Consider the following 17,328-nt stretch of genomic DNA (forward strand, 5'->3'; position numbering starts at 1 on the left):
AGAGACAGCTGGTCATCCTCTGAGGTTAGCCTCCATCCCCAGGGTGAAGCCACAGAGGCTGGCGGGCTCAGGGGTGGCCCCTTCCTGCAGCTACTTCTTTCCCTGCAACTTGGGGGCAGAGCTGTCTATAACCTCCATCCACAGCCCTGGTCCCGGTGGCCCACCCTCTCTCCCCAGGTTCTGCCACCTCCCGCCAGGATCTGTCTGCCTCCACAGGGTTGCCTGTTCTGGATCTTTCATGTAAATGAAGTCACACGATATTTGGTCACCGCAACTGGCTTATTTCACTCACCATGATGTTTTCAAGATTCGGCCACGTTGTGGCAGTTGTCAATACGCCATTTGTTTTTATTGGCAAATAGTGTTCCACTCTACTGGACGTACCACATTTTATCATCTGTTTGTCAATGGATTGATGTTTGGATTGTTTCTACTTCTTGGCTATCACGACTAATGCTGCTATGAACATCGTGCACGAGGTTTTGTATGGACATGTTTTCGTTTCTCTTGGGTATATGCCCAGAATTGCTAGGTCACATGGTGACTCTCTGTTTACACTTTGGAGGAATCGCCAGCCTGAGTTTCAGAGTGGCCACAGCACAGTACGTTCCCACCCACAGGGTAGAAAGGTTGTGACTTCTCCGCATCCTCACTGACATTTATTATCATGTCTTTTTTTATTATAACCACCCTAGTGGATGGAATTTGGGGTGTGATCTGCCCTAAGGAGTAATATCCTTGAGCATCTTTTTGGCCATTTGCATGTCTTCTTAGGAGAAATGATTGTGTAGATCTCTGTCTCCTTTTAAATTGGGTACTTTGCCTTTCTATTTCTGAGTTGTAAGAGTTATTTATTTAAGTCCAACTCTCTTACCAAGCATGTGATTTGTGAAATGTTCTCCCATTCTGTGGATGCTTTTTCACTTTCTTGATGATGTCCTTTGAAGCACAAACATGTTTAATTTGATAATGGCCAATTTATTGACTTTTTTTTTCTTTTATTGCTAGTGCTTTTGGTGTTGTGTTTAAGAAGTCAGTCCCTAATCCCAGGTCAGGAAGACTTGCTCTGTGTTTTCTTCCAACCATTTTAACTTTTACTTTGGAGTCTTTGATCTAGTCTGAGTTAATTATTGTATATGGCATGAGACAGGGGTCTCAGCATGGGAGCCCATGATTCCCTTGACATGGGGTCCCTCCCCCCATGCTGGGGGAGAAGCGCAGCCCTTGCCACCCCAGAGCCAGCATCCCCAAGATGCAGGGCTTCCTTCCAGGGCCTGCTCTCTTGCCTACTGCCAAGTCCTGATCTCTCTCCTGAGGCCCATCTCTTGAACGGACTGCCTTTTACACCAGCCTCCCCTTTCTCCAATCCCTCCACTCCTCCTGTTTATTATTGAAAGTCTGGCAGTAAAGACGGGTGCAGAACGCACACAGTAACAACTTAAACCTGGATGCCGGCATCACAGCCCTGGAAATCCATCGGCCCTTCCCTGCACTGGGAAGGCCAACGTCTTACCTTTGACCCCGACTGCTCATCCCAGCCCACCGCCAATCCTTCTTTCCCAACACTCTCTTCCTCACCCAACTCCCAGCCTCCAATCCCCAAATGCCTGTACCTGTCTTTTAAAGAACAGTGTGTTCCTCTAAACGACACCCCAAATTCTACCAGTAACCTTCGCTCCTATTTCCAAAGCCCCCCCACCCTGGGATTTTCTATTCAGCAAAGAACCATTAATCACAACTTCACTTTTTAGCAAAGTACCTGCCAAGGCTTTCACTCATATTTTTCCCTTTAAATGATCAAATCACTGGGTAGTTGATCCCACTGAATCTTTCTCTGCCCGAAATATGTTAGCAGCCATTATTACATGTTAAAAAATTTTAAATCCTGCTCATCAAATTTATGTCCAATGGTCTTTGAATCATTTTGCCCTCGGTCCTCCTCTTCATGTGCATGTGGTTGATGAAACTTGGTTGCTCTCTTTCTCCAAAAGATCTCTAGTCATGACATTTATTTGTCCACCTTCCTAATTAACATTGACAGTTCTTTGGGGTTTGTGGTGATTTTTTTCTTATATTCCATCCAAAGCATTGGTACACACCATCATTTCCACATGGAGAGTGTTGATTCTACAAAACTCATCAGTGAGGCTGTCACTGTTTTGAAATTCCTAGTACTTTCACCTTTGAGCGTGTGTTTGGCGAGTGAAGCTCATTGGGACAATGAAGCATCTACAGGTGAGCAAAGAGGTGCCCGCAATGTTTCCGTTTCCTGCCCCTTCCATGTAGGGTTCCAAATATCACACAAGTTCCCAGCGGACCCCCAATGGTGGGAGTTTGGTGAGACTCCAAGTGGAATCACAAGGTAAGCACCCTGTGTCTACACTTGAGTGAGCTGCATGCTGATAGCCCTGAGAGGCCACATTTTCCCTTGGAACCTGAACTTTCTGCAAACGTATAACAAAGGCAACGGTGTCCTAAGGGACATGAATGTCCAAGGAACTTGCTTGTGCTCTTTCTTACTCGTATTACGTGCGTGTGATCACGTAAATGTGCTGAAAATGTATGAGCTATGAAATACGGATTGTGCGATTTCTGTCATGCCACACAGGGGTTAAATGCACGTACATCTGAATTTAAAAGTTTTTTTTTTTAAATGTTTATTTATTTTTGAGACAGAGACAGAGCATGAACAGGGGAGGGGCAGAGAGAGAGGGAAACACAGAATCTGAAACAGGCTCCACGCCCTGAGCTGTCAGCACAGAGCCCGATGCGGGGCTCGAACTCTCGGACCGTGAGATCATGACCTGAGTGGAAGTCCGACGCTTAACCCACCGAGCCACCCAGGCGCCCCATGTACACCTGAATTTAAAAGCGGCAGCGCGCAATATAAAGATGGGTGGTAAGATTCATGCTAATAATTTATATTTTTAACTTTTATTTACTTCGAATTATGTTAAATAGCAAAAAGCACTCTGGAGAGGTGAGATACACTGCAGAGGAAAAAGCTTTACCTTGTATTACCCTAAATGGCACTTCCCTCCCCCCACCCCATTTTTTGAACAAGGGTCCTGCATTTTCAGTTTGCTCTGGGCCCACAAATTGTGCAAACAACCCTACGGCAGGACACCCACGCGAGCCTCTTCCGAGGTGGTCTCGCGAAGGGCACCAGGACGTGTAGGCCAATGAAAACCGCACACGAGCGCGTCCGCTGGCGAGGGACACTGAAGGACACCCGAGGCGGCGGCGGCGGTCTGGGGCCGGACCTCCGGGGCCAGACCTCCACGCCCGGTGAGCGGCCCGGCCACGCCGGGTCCTGGGCAGAAGCCCACACCGGACCGGTTTCAGCGCACGCGAGTCTGGGGGTGCAGGAGGGGCGAGAGCCCCGCAGCCGAGCACCCCCCGCACCCGGAGGGGCCGCCCGATCGGCCTTCCTGCCCGGAATCCCCAGGCGCGGCTGGCGCCTCGAAGGACGCATGCGCGTCAGGCCGCCCCGCGGGGACGCCGAGCGGTCCCCGAACCTGCGCGCACCCCTCCCTTCCCGGTCTGGCCGCGCGCTCGGGCAGCGGCTTCGCGCGAGGCCGGGCCGGTCCTCCAGAGCAGCGAGAGCGCCGGCCAGAGCGGCGGCGAGCCTGCCCCGCCGCAGCGGCGGCCGACGACGCGCCGGAACCGAACGCGCACCTGCGCCTGGGCGCTCGGCGGCGTCGGCGGCTCGGTACGTCATCGCGGGCGCGACGGCCCGAGGGACTGTCTGGGGTCTGCTTTCGGGAAGGTGCCGCGGCGGGACCTGCCGGGAAGATGCCAGTGGCGGTGATGGCGGACAGTGCCTTTAGTTTCAAAAAGTTGCTGGATCAGTGCGAGAACCAGGAGCTCGAGGTAGCCGGTCGCGTCGCGCTGGGAGAAGCCGCGGGGTGTTCCGCGGCCCCGGGGCGGTGCCGGTCTCCAGGGTAACGGGGCCCGCGGGGCTCGCGGCGGGCGTGGGAGCCGCGCTTGGGGAGCTCGGGACGCCGGGGCCTGCTCCGAAGGCTGCGTCTCCCCGAACGGGCCCCCGTCTCCCCGAACGCGCCCGGAGCTTGTGGTTGTGCGTCTTCAGCTAGTGAGCCCGTGAACCCTGTGCATCTTCGCTCCTGACATCCTTCAGGATGCTTCTTGTGTGAACGGGACCAGGCATCTTTCCTCCCCGGGTGGGGGGAGGCGAGGGAGTGTGGATTTCATTAAAGACATTTGTGCAAGCATACACAGACCAAAGAAGAAGTAACGTTTTATTAACTCAGAAAGCCCTTAGTCTCATAACGTTATCTCCTAAGTTGACTGTTCTGCCTTCGGTAGGATTGTTGGAAGTTCGGTCATGCAGATGTTAAAGTTCATTGAGCTCCCCCCCCCCCCCCCCGCCCCCCGGCACTGAAAAAGCATGTATCACATTAGAATAAAAAGTTAACTAACCAAAGGATACAACAGCCAGAAGCAGCAGCTCACTAGTAGACACTTAATATGTGTTTGCTGGATGCATTAAATTTGAAGGCAGAGAGGAATGTCTTTGTAGCTCAGCTGTGATTTTTTTTGTTGTTATCACTCATCACGTAGCCGTTCAACGTGTTTGATACAATGGGTGGTGGAATCCTAGTGCTTTAGGGTTCTCTTGGAATTGGAAACGTTTGTTTCTTTTAAGAGTAACACCATATAAGAATTTGAGAACTGGGAAAAGGATCCCGTTTCAAACACAGAGGCTCAGAAGGAGATAAATCACAGCTGATGGCAGATCTAAACCTAACACTGTGGTTTTTAGTGTTCCGTACCTTTTCTAAAGCTCTTTCTACGTCTGTAGTACTAAGTATCAAAAAATAGGCTTACTTTTTAGGTTACTGTTAATAAAATACTTTTTTTAAAAAAGTGTAAGTGTAAATAAGGTTTTCCATTTTTGGCCTTTTAGGCTCCTGGAGGAATTGCTACACCCCCAGTGTATGGTCAGCTCTTGGCTTTATATCTGCTCCATAATGACATGTAAGTACCTCCTACCTGAAGCTAAGAGCAGCCGCGTCCCCAGGATTTACAGAAATTATTCTTGCGTTGAAGAAGCATCATTAAAACATAATGCGCAAGGAGCTTTATCTTTAATTGTATTACTTGATACACTTATTTCATATAACGAATCATGATTTAAACAATGATTAGGCCAAGTTCTTTTAAAATATACTTGTTTTACAAGTACATATATTCTCAGCACCTGGGTGGCTCAGTCGATTGTGTGTCTGACTTCAGCTCAGGTCATGATCTCACGACTCATGGGTTCAAGCCCCGCATCGGGCTCGGTGCTGACAGCTCAGAGCCTGGAGCTTGCTTCCGATTCCGTGTCTCCCTCTCTCTCTCTCTGCCCCACCCTGGCTCATGCTCTGTCTCTCTCTCTCTCTCTCTCTCTCTCTCAAAAAAAAAAAAAAGTTAAAAAAAAATACATATATTCTCTAAAAAACATTCTAATTTGTTATGAGAAACTACAGTGTCTGTAAATTCCTTTAATTCTGTTGTCCTTTTTCATCTTTAATAAAACTTTCTTAACATCTCTGTTTACTTCATTTTGCACGTCACCCATAGACCAAGAGAAACCAAAAGGGAAAATTGAGAAAGCCAAGAGGTTTCTTGAAAGGTGTCCTTTTTTCCTTATTCTTAATTCATGTTTATCGAAGGAAAGTCGGAAAGCATAGCGTACAGAAGGAGTCCCTTCTGGTGCTACGAGCCGTTGATGATTTCTATTTAAGTGTTGTTTTAAATTCTATTAAAGCTGGTTTCGTATCTCTTAGAAAACTCACCTGAGATTTCTATGACCCATACACTGTGTAACTGTCGGTTTCGCTTTGTAATCCTGTCATCATACCTGTGTTGTGGTTCAGGTTTCCACACTCTTAAAAACCACCTCGAAGTGTTGGTGGCTCTGTGCCCACTGGTGAGAGGAGGGCTCGTGGGGAGCACCGTGCACCGTGTTCGTTGTCAGGACGTTCCAGAGCCTTGAAAGTATAGATACTTGTTTATTTTTATGTGTGTATACCTTATCTACTTAAGTGTTCATGTGTTTGGTGCACGTTGCCTTAATTTGAGACCCAGATCGTTCATAAAAAATGCACCGAAAATGGCAGAATGTTACTTTGGTAAAAATATTTCATTTCTTTTTTTGCCTGGAAAGCTGCTCTTCCTTCCCCTGGACAAATTTATATAAAAGTCGGTTTCATTCTATCTAATACGGAGTACTTTTAAGTCTATTTCTGTGTGTTTGCAGTGAGATCTAGAATATTGAACATTCATTGAGATCATTCTTTTTGTTCTTTCTTGGGGGGATGTAAATTAGGAATAATGCAAGATATCTTTGGAAAAGGATACCACCTGCTATAAAATCGGTAAGTATTCTTTAGTATATGCTACTATTTGAATGTGGTAACATTCGTTCAAATGGCAACCTTTTAAAGTTTTTAAGGTTTCTATTTTCTTTCCTGTGTGGTTCACAGGAGTAGTTACTAAACTGGTATTAAAGTTTAAGAACAGATCTACAAAGTCCTCTAATCAGAAATTTTAATTTCCCTTGGATGGTATAGAAACCTGTACTTAGCTTCTGATCACATTTATTGAGACACTTCTTATAAGTGTCACTTTGCCTGGCAAACAGCTGAGACATTTTAGATAAAGGTTTGGTTTGGATTTTTTTTTTTCCCTTTTGTAACTGATTTATGCAGTTTCCCGTGATGGTATTTCTTTGAAATTGGTGTTGTTGACAAGAATATTCTAAAAATGATTTTCACAACATTGAAATCTTTTGCTAGTTAGCATTTTAGGTTTCTTAGTTTCGATGGGAGATTAGAGGAAGTCGCCTCTTAAAAGTTTCTTCCAAAGTGAAATGAAATACATTTTTAACTTCATGGGATTCACTGTTTCCAGCATAAATGTGAATTGAGTTTTTTAAACAGTCACAGAATATGACCAAGAATTCACCCGAATTCTTTTATTCATTATTGATATTCAGCAGAAATTCATTTTAGTGTTTCTACCCTCTTTTTCTTGTCCAGACATTCTATTAAGATTGGTACTTAAGTAATTAAATAATTATAAATGACACTCATAGTTTCAGTGATGTTAGTGAGAATTCTGTCCTGGGAGAGGCTACAGTGTATGGCATCTTAGATTGGCAGTCTTTATTATTAGCCATTTTGTTATACTTATATCCAAAAAATACGTATATGTGTTTTACATGCACACGTATATGAAGATGCTCTATCATGTATATTATGTATGTGTATATATGAGGTAACCAATATGTTTTTGAAAATGATGTGTAAGAAAATTAATTACCAGACTTAGTTCTGAAGTATTTTTAGATTATTTCAGGTTTTAATTTTCTATTATAATAAAAATGTGTGTAAACCACACAGATAGATTTTACCTTACTGTCCACAGCATTTAAAATCCTTTTTGATGGTGGTTGGGCTAAAGAAATCATGATCCTCTTAAAAGAAATGTTGAATTATGTTTTAAGATACCGTTGCTGGTAAATCTGCAGACTGCATATTCTCAAAGGCAGTAATATTTATTGCAGGCGAACTCTGAACTTGGGGGAATTTGGTCAGTAGGACAAAGAATCTGGCAGAGAGATTTCCCTGGGATCTATTCGACCATCAACGCACACCAGTGGTCTGAGACGGTCCAGCCGATCATGGAAGCACTTAGAGGTAGTGTTTCTTTGTGCTTAAAAATTAAATTAGGCCTGTTCTCTAAGTGCTGTAATGTTGAAGTAAGTCAGTTTTTTTTAAAAAAAATAGATCTAATTTAAAAAGAAAAAAAAAAGTTACTTTCTGCTAGGTGAGTGGGGCAGCTTTCAAAATTCTTTTGGAAGGATTTGCTGTAACCACGTGTCTTCATTTAGTCTTGCTTGAAATTATATCGGTGGCCAAGGGATTCACTCACTGTCTCTTTAATTTAATTCTAAATTGAAAGTGCTCTTTCCAGTAGGAAGATTTTTGCTACTAAAATGAAATCTTAGAAGACTCTACGAAGCCCAAGCTGTGGGGTGGTTAAGGTCTTAAACCCCAGGTGTTTGAAAGTGGAGACGATGCTTTGAAGGTTGTCGACCTCAGCCTTTGGTAGGGTTTGTCTTCAGCTTCTGGGTTTGTAATTCAGTTCAGTACATAGATGCTCAAATGGTTTTCCATTGCTTTGAAAGATTACAAGTCCGTGTGACATGGCACTGATCCTACGATGCAACTTGACCCTGCCTGTCTGTTCTCCCACCCCGGGCACCTGACCGTCTGTCCCAGTCTTGCTGGTTCACTCTTACAAATTCATACAGCGATCTCTTAATGCGGTTACCTGGTTTCTGTAGGTAACACCTGCCTCCGCTCCCTGCCTTCCTTCTCTGGAGGAGTCAGCGAGCAGGGGTTTTTGAATAACCAACTGCTCATCCCTCTGTCAAGGGATAGCACCTTCTCAGGGGAGCAGGAGGTGAAGGTTGCTTCTGAGACGGACCTGATTTCTCTTGGAAAGGCGAAGCCGCATCAGCGTAAAACAGAACAAGGTCAGGGATAGCACAGGAGGCGCTTCCTTTAAATATGAAGGAAGTGAGCAGGACCGCAGGCCCGCAGGTGGGAGGGAGGCGTGCGGTACGAGGTCGCCCGGGGACAGCAGGGGCAGGTTCGGATGCTCCCACAGGGAAACCGCCTCAGCTTCTTCGTGTGAGTCCAGAGGAGGCCTCGGCGTGGCGGTGGACTTTCTCCGAGGATCTGGCTCAGTCCTAGGGCCGCGGTGTGAGGGCCCAGGCCGCGTGCCGTGTCCCCACGGTCTGCGGCGGGTTCCTTGGCGGGACCAGGGCTCGGCTCTCCTGTCGCATCAGGCAGACGTCCCCCTGTGCCTGCGGTGGGTGTACGGTGTTTCTTCCCAGTGCCGCCTCTGCCCCCGGCCCACTGCATTAAGTAGGCCTTGAAGGCGTCCGGCAGGCCCCTGCGAGGCTGTGTAGCAGAACGTGGGGTGGGGGGGGTTGGAGTCCGGAGCCCTAGTTCTGGAGTTCAGGTCTCGGTGCCATCACTCGAGTGACCCCTCGGTACCTCATTTTTCTCATTTGTAAAGCGGGATCGTAAATAGTACTTGCCTTGGGGGGTCGTAAGTGAATTAATATGTATAAGCACCTAAGTATACTTACCTAACACGGATAAGCAGTCACCCGCAATATTTTTGGACCTATCCTAAGAATTTTACAAATCCCCAGGTTCACGAACGGTACTGGATTTGCCTTCATAAAATGCAGCCTGGTGAAGGAAGTCTCTTCACAGATTTGAATTACTGCTAAATTTAATATTTTGCATTTTAATGTGTTACAAACTTTCTGTTTTCTGGATTGTTCTAGGAACAGTGACTTTCTCCAATCTCTCCCTTTTCTGTTCTGGGTTAGTCACAGTCTTAGAAGGTTGAAAAGCATTTAACTAAAGACAGGCTAGTGAAGGAGCTGGCCTTCTAGTTTCTTAATGGCAACCAGCGGCCGGTGAAGCACCCAGGGGCTCCCTGTGGGCCCTTCCTCCACGGGCCCCAGAGGGAGAGAGCGAGGGACCCACACTCCTGGAGCCGCAGGAAAGGGGCTGCCCCCGGGAGCTGTGGCTCCGCCAGAGCGAGGCCGGGAGGGCGCGGAGGACACGCATTCACCGGACCCGTGACCCATCCGCGAGCAGGCCGTGCGGGTCCCCTGGGCCGTGGTGTCCAGCCTCCCCCCCCAGAATGGAAGGGCAGAGGTGGATTAGAAAGTGCGGGACCGCTAGCCCAGCCTCTCTCCGTGTCCAGCGCTAGCTGTTGGCGGGTGGGGGTAGATAACGCACACTTGTAGGTGCCGTCCACACGACAGGATGAGCGCTCTGTCAGCGTCTCCCCAGGGCTTCCGCCCGTGCTGAACGGCCGCAGACATTAGGTGCTGGCTCCGTTTATATTCCACCTTCTCACGTGTGGTTCTAATGCCCGCCCAGGTCTTAAGGGTGGCACGGTGACGAGTGGAATGGCCCTGGGTGAAAGCAGCCCGAGGTGTGTGGCCTCTGACCGGCCCTGTGGGACCCCGCCTGGCTTTTCGCTTCCTCTGCCAGCCCGCGCCCTCTGTGCTGCCCTCCCCTTTGCCAGGCCTGCCTCAGTTTCTCTCCTCTCCGGCTCTCTCCCACACCATTCTTGTTCTCCTCCCCATCTTTCTCCGCTCAGTTCTAAGCATCTGACCCCGGGGCTTGAACTGAAGTTAATATTTTTAAAATATGGTCTGTCTGTTTACCAGGCGGGTATAATTTCTGGTGGACACTTGGATTTCCCTTTCTGTTGTTGCTTGTGGCAGCTCTCTTTTATGGAGTGCCTGTGGCCTTCAGTAGGGAAAGATCCCCCATCTCTGACGCGGGTTCAAGCCCGACGTGCGGTCAGGTGCAGAGCCGGCCGGTAGGAGGAAGGAAGGAGCGGGCCGAAGGTGCCGGCGGAGGAGCACGCACGGGCTCAGGGGAGCGGGGAGGATGTCAGGCTCAGTAAGAGGTGCAGGAGCGCGCTGGGTGTCGGCGGTTTTTAAGAGGTACGAGAGGACGGGGCCCAAGCCTGGGTCCCGGTGGCAGAGTCAACAGGCGTGTACTTAGCGCTCCCTTAGAGAGGGTGGGCACTCGGGGGGCGGGTGGAAAGAGAAGAACGGCAGCCCTCCTCCTGTAGGGAGCTAGGGCGTAATTGAGGTGATGGGAGCGCAGACGGGTGGGGTGAGCAGTGCTGTGCATTTAGAGAAGAGCAGAGATGGCCGGGAACCCGAGCGCTGCAGGCAGAGTTTGTAAACAGACCTAGGAGTCCGAGCGGAAACCACGTGACAGCATGAACCCAAAGGCCGAGACGAGAGAGGTGTGAGGCTCGTCTGGGAGCCGGGGGGCGAAGTGGAAGGGGTGTCTGAGCAGCTTGGTGCAGTCGTCGGGCGATGTCCCAGGAACGGAGAGGATGTCGCTGTGTCGTGGGGCCGTGAGGAACGTACGCCCCTGCCTGCTGAATGTGGACAGTAACACGCAGAGTATTTGTCCGCACGCTGGCCGCCAGGTGGGGGAGCCCTTGCGTCGCCGAGGCAGCTGTGGGTGGAAGCCAGGCTGGCCGGACCACACCTCCTAACCTGCAACCAACCGTCCACTCTTCTCTGCCTCATTTCTGAGACATGGAATGTGGGAATTGAAGCCTGGGGAGGTCCCACCCGTCACCTCCAGGGGGGCGGCAGGAGGGGTGTCGCTGGAATTGTTGGCGGCCCCCCTGTTAGGCTCAGCCATTCAGGACTGGACCCTAGGATCTGAGCCCAAATTAAGTCAAGAGTTTAGAGCGGACTTGAAAGTTAGGAAGTGTCAAAGGACAAAACTTCAACTGAGCAAATCTGCAGACCTAACTGGCATTTCTAAGCAGGCCGTGTCGGGCCACATTCCATCTAGCAAGTAGAGGGGACTCGGAGGGCTCCGTACACAATGGTAGGAAGGAACTTGGGGCAGGGAAGGTGTTAGCAAAAGAAAAAGGATTGTTTCCATCAGGCCATCTTCCCTTAAGGGTAGAGCAGGGATGGAGAGGGTCCCTGTGGCAGATTAACTCTCCCTCGCCCATCAGAAAATCCCTGATTTACCGGTTAGGATTATTTCTAGCGGAGATTGAAGCCGCGTCAGGTATTAAGTCCCGGTTTGTTGGCGTGGCGTTTGGGGCCTGTGGTTTTCTTTTGAACAGAAGAGTGCTGTAGTTACACGGTTTGTCTGAAATTCCTAGGTGTGATCCTGTAACAGAGACCCTCCTAAGAAAGGACAGCTAATTACTGAAGTAGATAATTTCTGCCCCATTCATTCCAGTCTTAAATTTTTAAGTGGGGGGGCGCCTGGGTGGCTCAGTCGGTTAAGCGTCCGACTTCAGCTCAGGTCACGATCTCACGGTCCGTGGGTTCGAGCCCCGCGTCGGGCTCTGGGCTGATGGCTCAGAGCCTGGAGCCTGCTTCCGATTCTGTGTCTCCCTCTCTCTCTGCCCCTCCCCCATTCATGCTGTCTCTCTCTGTCTCAAAAATAAATAAACGTTAAAAAAAAAAAACAAATTTAAAAAAAAATAAAAAAAAATAAATTTTTAAGTGGGATTAAAAGAGGTTCAAAAAAATTGTATACCGAGTACATAAACATATTTAAATGAAGTTTTCTTGGAGTTTGGGTCTTCTATTTATTAACTTTTTCCTCCTGGGTCATTTTTATTGTCCTCTGAGAGAGATTTGCTGTCTAAGAGGAAGCACAAGAAGATGATTTGTTTATTCGGCAATACCTGAGTGCGTCTTACACGCCAGGCACGTGGATCTATAAGCATAGAAACCTTTGGGTTGATGTAGTCTTGCTGATAAAGATGGACAAGGACAGTGACGTAACTTAATTACCAAAAAAGCCAGTTCTCTTGGTTCAATGTGTTGTGTCGCCCTCCACCCCCGCCGTAGATGCCACACGGAGAAGAGCCTTCGCCCTGGTCTCTCAAGCCTACACCTCCATCATCGCCGACGACTTTGCAGCCTTTGTGGGGCTCCCGGTGGAAGAGGCCGTGAAAGGTATGGGGCTTGCTGGTTACTTTCAGCAAAAGCGAAAGCGTAAGTTACTAGGGCAGGTATGCTTTTGAGATGTAGCTGGTGTTTGTCCTCTGGGAAGGGGATCTGGAACCCGCAGGGTCCCACAGCCACAGCGGGGCCTTGGGCAGGAGGCGGCCTGCAGCCCCGCCCCCAGGAGCCCTGCAGTGGCTCGGCGTGAGTGTCCACGTGGCCATGAGGGGAGGTCGTGCGGTTGTGTGTGGACCCATTTTACGCGGCCGCTGTCACCACCTGATGAATTAAAGAAACAACGTTTTAGTCCGCAGAGCTTTTTGGATTTCCGGGTGTGGATGAGAGATTTCGTGTTCCTGCTCACTTTCGAAGCACTTTTTGCCAGAGGTAGTTAGTGTCACCTGAGAACGAGAGCTCTGCGAAGGGGAACGTTGCCGTTGTTGGAAGTGGGCATTTGGCGGTGTCGGTGAGGTGCGCTGTCCTTGCACGTGGCCGTTCTAGCTCTTGCTGGGGGCCTCTTGGATGTCCCCGTGGCCACTTTTTACCCTGGTTCCCAGGGCTGGATCCCCGAATGTTTTCTGCTTTTAGTTCTAAGAGTTTCGATCAAAACCTGAGTTAATGGTGGGCCTGTGAACTGGCGGTGTGTCCTCCCAGGCTGATGCCCAGGAAGGGAAGCTCGCAGCCACTGTGCGCCGAGCGTGGGGGGGTGGGGGGAGGGGACGGGCGGGAACAGAGTTACTGGAAGACGCTGTCCGAGGGTGAGGAGGAAGGCGCCCGACACAGCCCCGCATCCGCTCAGATCACATCGGTTCTCTCGAGCGGTGGGAAACGTTCACGGGAAGTAAGAAAGTAAAGTTGCTTAAGTATGCCGGGAGAGTAGCATTATGTTAGTAATTCTGAGCTTAAACTCTGTAATTTCTTTAAATTATCTCTTTTCCTCTGAAAGTCAGCATGTTGATATATGTATTTTTTTACGAAAATAATTTTAATTGCCCTCCCAACACACATTTGGAAACCCCTCCTCGCTGTCTCTCACCGGTACCTCCCCTCCCTTCCGGCCCCCAGACGTGCTTTTGCATTTTCATTCCCCAGGTCATCCCCAGACCGGCTCCTCCCCTCGGTGGATCGCTGTAGAGTGTTGTACACGGCCCGTAGCATTGTTTTCCCGTGATTGACATTTTTGAGTCTCCGACCCAAACAGAAACTCCGTTGAGTCCACAGCTTGTTCCTAAATTTCCAAGGCCTGCCACAATTTGAGTCACATAGGAGGCAGCTTGATGAGAGCTGTTGTGACAAATCATACTGTTACTTACTCACAAACGTTTGTTTCGACTTCTTGAAATTGATCCGTAGCTCATCACATAATAAAGAACATACGTACCCCAGAGCCCAGATCTTAAGTGACTGCCTGAGTGTGAGTCCGGGTACCCTCCTTCCAGCCCCCTGCTAACCGTCTGGGCTGGGACGCGTCGGTGGAATTCAGACTTCATTTTCCACGTCAGTTAAGGGCAGCCCTGGTCCCCCTGTGGAGAGTGATGCGGTGATTGCCTGCAGTGACCCCCGTGGAGCGGTGCCCTCTGGCCAGCACCGCGTGTGCGCTGTTGTTTCCGTCGTTGGCAACGTCTTTGTTATTATCGGTGCAGGGATGGCAGGCCGTCCTGTCTGTCCCCCTCAGGTCTGCGTTTAGTCACGCTGACTAGGTTCATGCGGGAACACACACTTTACGGAAGATGGGTCATCTGTTAAGGGTGTGTCGGTCTGACGGAGTAAAATGAGGTTGGATACAGGTTTGGAAATATTGGAAAAATAAGCTGACCGGAGAACGTTGGCCCTCCCACACTTTGCTAGCAGAAATACACATTACGGGGTAAAGTGCACTGGTCAGACCTTCCGTACGAGCAGCGTCACAGACAGAGGGTGGATCTTCGATGTGAAATTGCAGGGGTCTCGTGGTCATTTCTTCATCTGTGTGTTAAATGCGTGTTTCTAGGTATATTAGAACAAGGATGGCAAGCCGACTCCACCACAAGGATGGTTATGCCCAAAAAGCCAGGTAGGTGGGGCTCCGCATCCGTGGGTGCAGCTCGCGAAACTGCGCCGGGGTCTTCGGCACTGGGTTTGGGTAATGTGATGGAACGTTCTGGACCGACAAGGTGGAAGTGACCCGGGACCAGTACAGATACAGACTGACAGACACTTGTGGCAGAAAGGATCTTAAAGACACCTCGTTTTACCTGAATTTTTGAAAGTGTATTTCTTGTATAAAAGACTATTTTATATGGGCTTTTTATAATCCTTATTACAACTTAATTTTCACTACGTTAATCTCCCATCCTTTTATTTATGGGGCCATTTCTTTCTTTTTCTTTTAATTTTTTTTAAGGTTTATTTTTGAGGGGGGAGAGCGCACAAGTGGGGGAGGGGCAGAGGGGGGTGGGGGGACACAGAATCGGAAGCAGGCTCCAGGCTCCAAGTCGTCAGCACAGAGCCCGACACGGGCCTCGAACTCGTGAACTATGAGATCATGACCTGAGCCGAAGTCAAACGCTTAACTGACCAAGCGACCCAGGATAGGCTACTTCAGTGTTTATCCTTAATATCAGAACTGTTGCTTTTTTAAAAAAATATTTAAAAATATTTAAGAAATATTTTCTCCTTGTACTGTAGACATGTAAACTCTTCTCCGATACAAGACTTTCAGTGGCTTCAGTGTTCACGAAATTAAGCTCTTTGGCTTTCTAAGGCTTAAGTTATTTGACCTGGCCTCGCGGTCCCCATCTGAGTTGCAGTCCCGCGGTCTTCTTCCGAAGTGAGCCGTGCTCATTCCTGCTCGGAGGTCTCTCTTGTGCTTAGCAGGACTGGCCTTTTCTCCCACGTCTTTCGAGCCGGCCTTCATGCCCACATCCATACAGCCTTCTACTTCAACCCAAAGTTCCTTCCACCTGCTCTGAATTCCTGTTGTTTAGACCTTGTTGACCTGACCGTAAAGAATTACTCAAATTTGGGTGGGTTCTGCCCCGTGAAGGTGCAGGAAGTGGTGAGACATGGTCCCAGCGAGTCTAGATGCTGGAGAAACCGCCATAATAAAAAGACGTGGGTGATCGAATAGAGCATAATTGTTAACTCTGTTAGAGAAGTCTTAAATGGCCATAAGTGCCGTCGCATGCATTAAAAATGACGTGTTCTGTGTGAAAGTTCTTGCCGACACCTTGTGTAAATTCAGTTGTTACTTTTAGTTGCAGGGGCCCTGGATGTTTCCTTCAACCGGTTTATTCCCCTATCAGGTATGTATCTTTTATGCTCATTTAAAACGTGTTTCGTTGTTTCTTTTTGTCGTATGTATCTGTTTTTCTTAGCTCTAACCTTGTAAAGGAAGAGATTAAATTCTGCACTTGCTATTTATAATAACGTATCTGGTTACAAGCGAGACCAGGTGGGTTCTCCTGTGTGGCTGACGTTGAGGCCGTGGCACCTCCTGACCCGGCCACAGCGCCTCCTTGATGTCACGTAGGGAAGCCGTGGTAGGGCTCCTCCCGAGCGCTTACTCGGACGTCATCCCTAGGCTGGCGTGCGCTAACTTAAAAGCTGGCACTAAACTCCTTGACGATGGGGTTCTTTGTGGGGCTTTTTTTGTTCACTGACAGCCGAATATTCTAGAGCAGTGCCTGGCACACAGTGAGCCCTTGGTAATTATTCACCAGATTTCGTGTCACGTGGGCGGGTGTCTTTCCAAGAAGAGCTGTGTTCTCTTAAGAGAGATGTGGCGGGGCACCTGGGTGGCTCAGTCAGTTGGGTGACCGACTTCGGCTCAGGTCATAATGTCACGGTTTGTGAGTTTGAGCCCCACGTCGGGCTCTGTGCTGACAGCTGGGAGCCTGGAGCCTGCTTCAGATTCTGTGTCTCCCCCTCTCTCTGCCCCTCCCCTGCTCACACTCTGTGTCTCTCTGTCTCTCAATAATAAACGTTAAAAAATTTTATAAAGAAAAAGAGAGATGTTGCATGTTAACATGGGAAGTTCAACAAAGCCACACGTGCCTTTACTCCCAGTTTAGCAGAACCACCCCTGAGACGTGAGACTTCTTGGCTTATTTTTCAAAAATGTCTGAAATCACTAACAAAGTTTCCGTTGGAGCCGTGGGTGGTGGGGCCAAGGCACTGTTCCTCGGGTGTCTGACCGTCTGTTTCTCTCTCTTTCTCCTTCGCATGCGCAGAGCCCGCCCCAGTCCCGCCCATCCCCAACGAGCAGCAGTTAGCCAGACTGACCGACTACGTGGCTTTCCTCGAAAACTGATGCGTCCTTCTGAGTTCAAGATCCACCTCCAGAATCCTGTATACTGACAAACAGAGAAATGTAAAATTTTTATTTTCAACCTATTGGCTGGATTAGCACCTCGGCATTCCTTGCGGAGTATGTGATAAAATACATATATAAAGTATATATTATATATTTTGTCCTTAAACATTATGCTGAATAGTTGTTGAAACGATTCTTGTTTTGTAACATTTGACAATTTGGATGAAGCCCGTCAGTATTACGCAGTTTATATTTCCTGGTGACTCCTGAAACCCGGCCGCCCGGCTTCCCGTGGGACGGCGCCTATCAGCCGTTTGTCCCTGCGCGGCACGCGGCACAGCCCCGTCCGCAGCGAGGGTTGACACTTAACAGCGACGCGCGTGGGAGCTGAGGAGTGGCCGGGGGTCCTGAGCCCCCCCCCCCCCCCCCCCCCCCCCGTCAGAGGACGTGCTCCCCTTCTCCCAGCCCCGAGGACCACACCCCG

The 17,328-nt window shown here is 49.1% G+C and overlaps 1 protein-coding gene across 4 annotated transcripts; it reads left to right on the plus strand.

Annotated features, from left to right (window-relative positions):
* The first annotated feature begins 3,686 nt into the window (after positions 1-3,686).
* On the plus strand, positions 3,687-17,034 carry COPS8 (COP9 signalosome subunit 8). Of its 4 annotated transcripts, none has more exons than XM_042950666.1 (8): positions 3,689-3,873; positions 4,928-4,998; positions 6,335-6,383; positions 7,574-7,706; positions 12,455-12,562; positions 14,541-14,603; positions 15,787-15,834; positions 16,762-17,034. In XM_042950666.1, the coding sequence occupies exons 1-8, from the start codon at positions 3,796-3,798 to the stop codon at positions 16,839-16,841; spliced, it is 630 nt and encodes a 209-aa protein (XP_042806600.1). In that variant the 5' UTR covers positions 3,689-3,795; the 3' UTR covers positions 16,842-17,034. The 4 variants fall into 4 exon arrangements, with proteins under 4 accessions (XP_042806601.1, XP_042806600.1, XP_042806603.1 ...); XM_042950669.1 differs by lacking the exon at positions 3,689-3,873 and adding an exon at positions 3,960-4,110; XM_042950668.1 differs by lacking the exon at positions 3,689-3,873 and adding an exon at positions 4,125-4,148.
* Positions 17,035-17,328: the final 294 nt, after the last annotated feature.

This window comes from Panthera leo, chromosome C1 (assembly GCF_018350215.1).
Source record: "Panthera leo isolate Ple1 chromosome C1, P.leo_Ple1_pat1.1, whole genome shotgun sequence".
Classification (NCBI taxonomy): Eukaryota; Metazoa; Chordata; class Mammalia; order Carnivora; family Felidae; genus Panthera; species Panthera leo.

Coding starts and splice junctions, on each gene's coding strand:
- COPS8 (XM_042950666.1), top strand. CDS start 3,796: ATGCCAGTGGCGGTGATGGCGGACAGTGCCTTTAGTTTCAAAAAGTTG. Junction 12,563..14,540: donor GGTGGAAGAGGCCGTGAAAG/GTATGGGGCTTG, acceptor GCGTGTTTCTAG/GTATATTAGAACAAGGATGG. Junction 15,835..16,761: donor CCGGTTTATTCCCCTATCAG/GTATGTATCTTT, acceptor TCGCATGCGCAG/AGCCCGCCCCAGTCCCGCCC.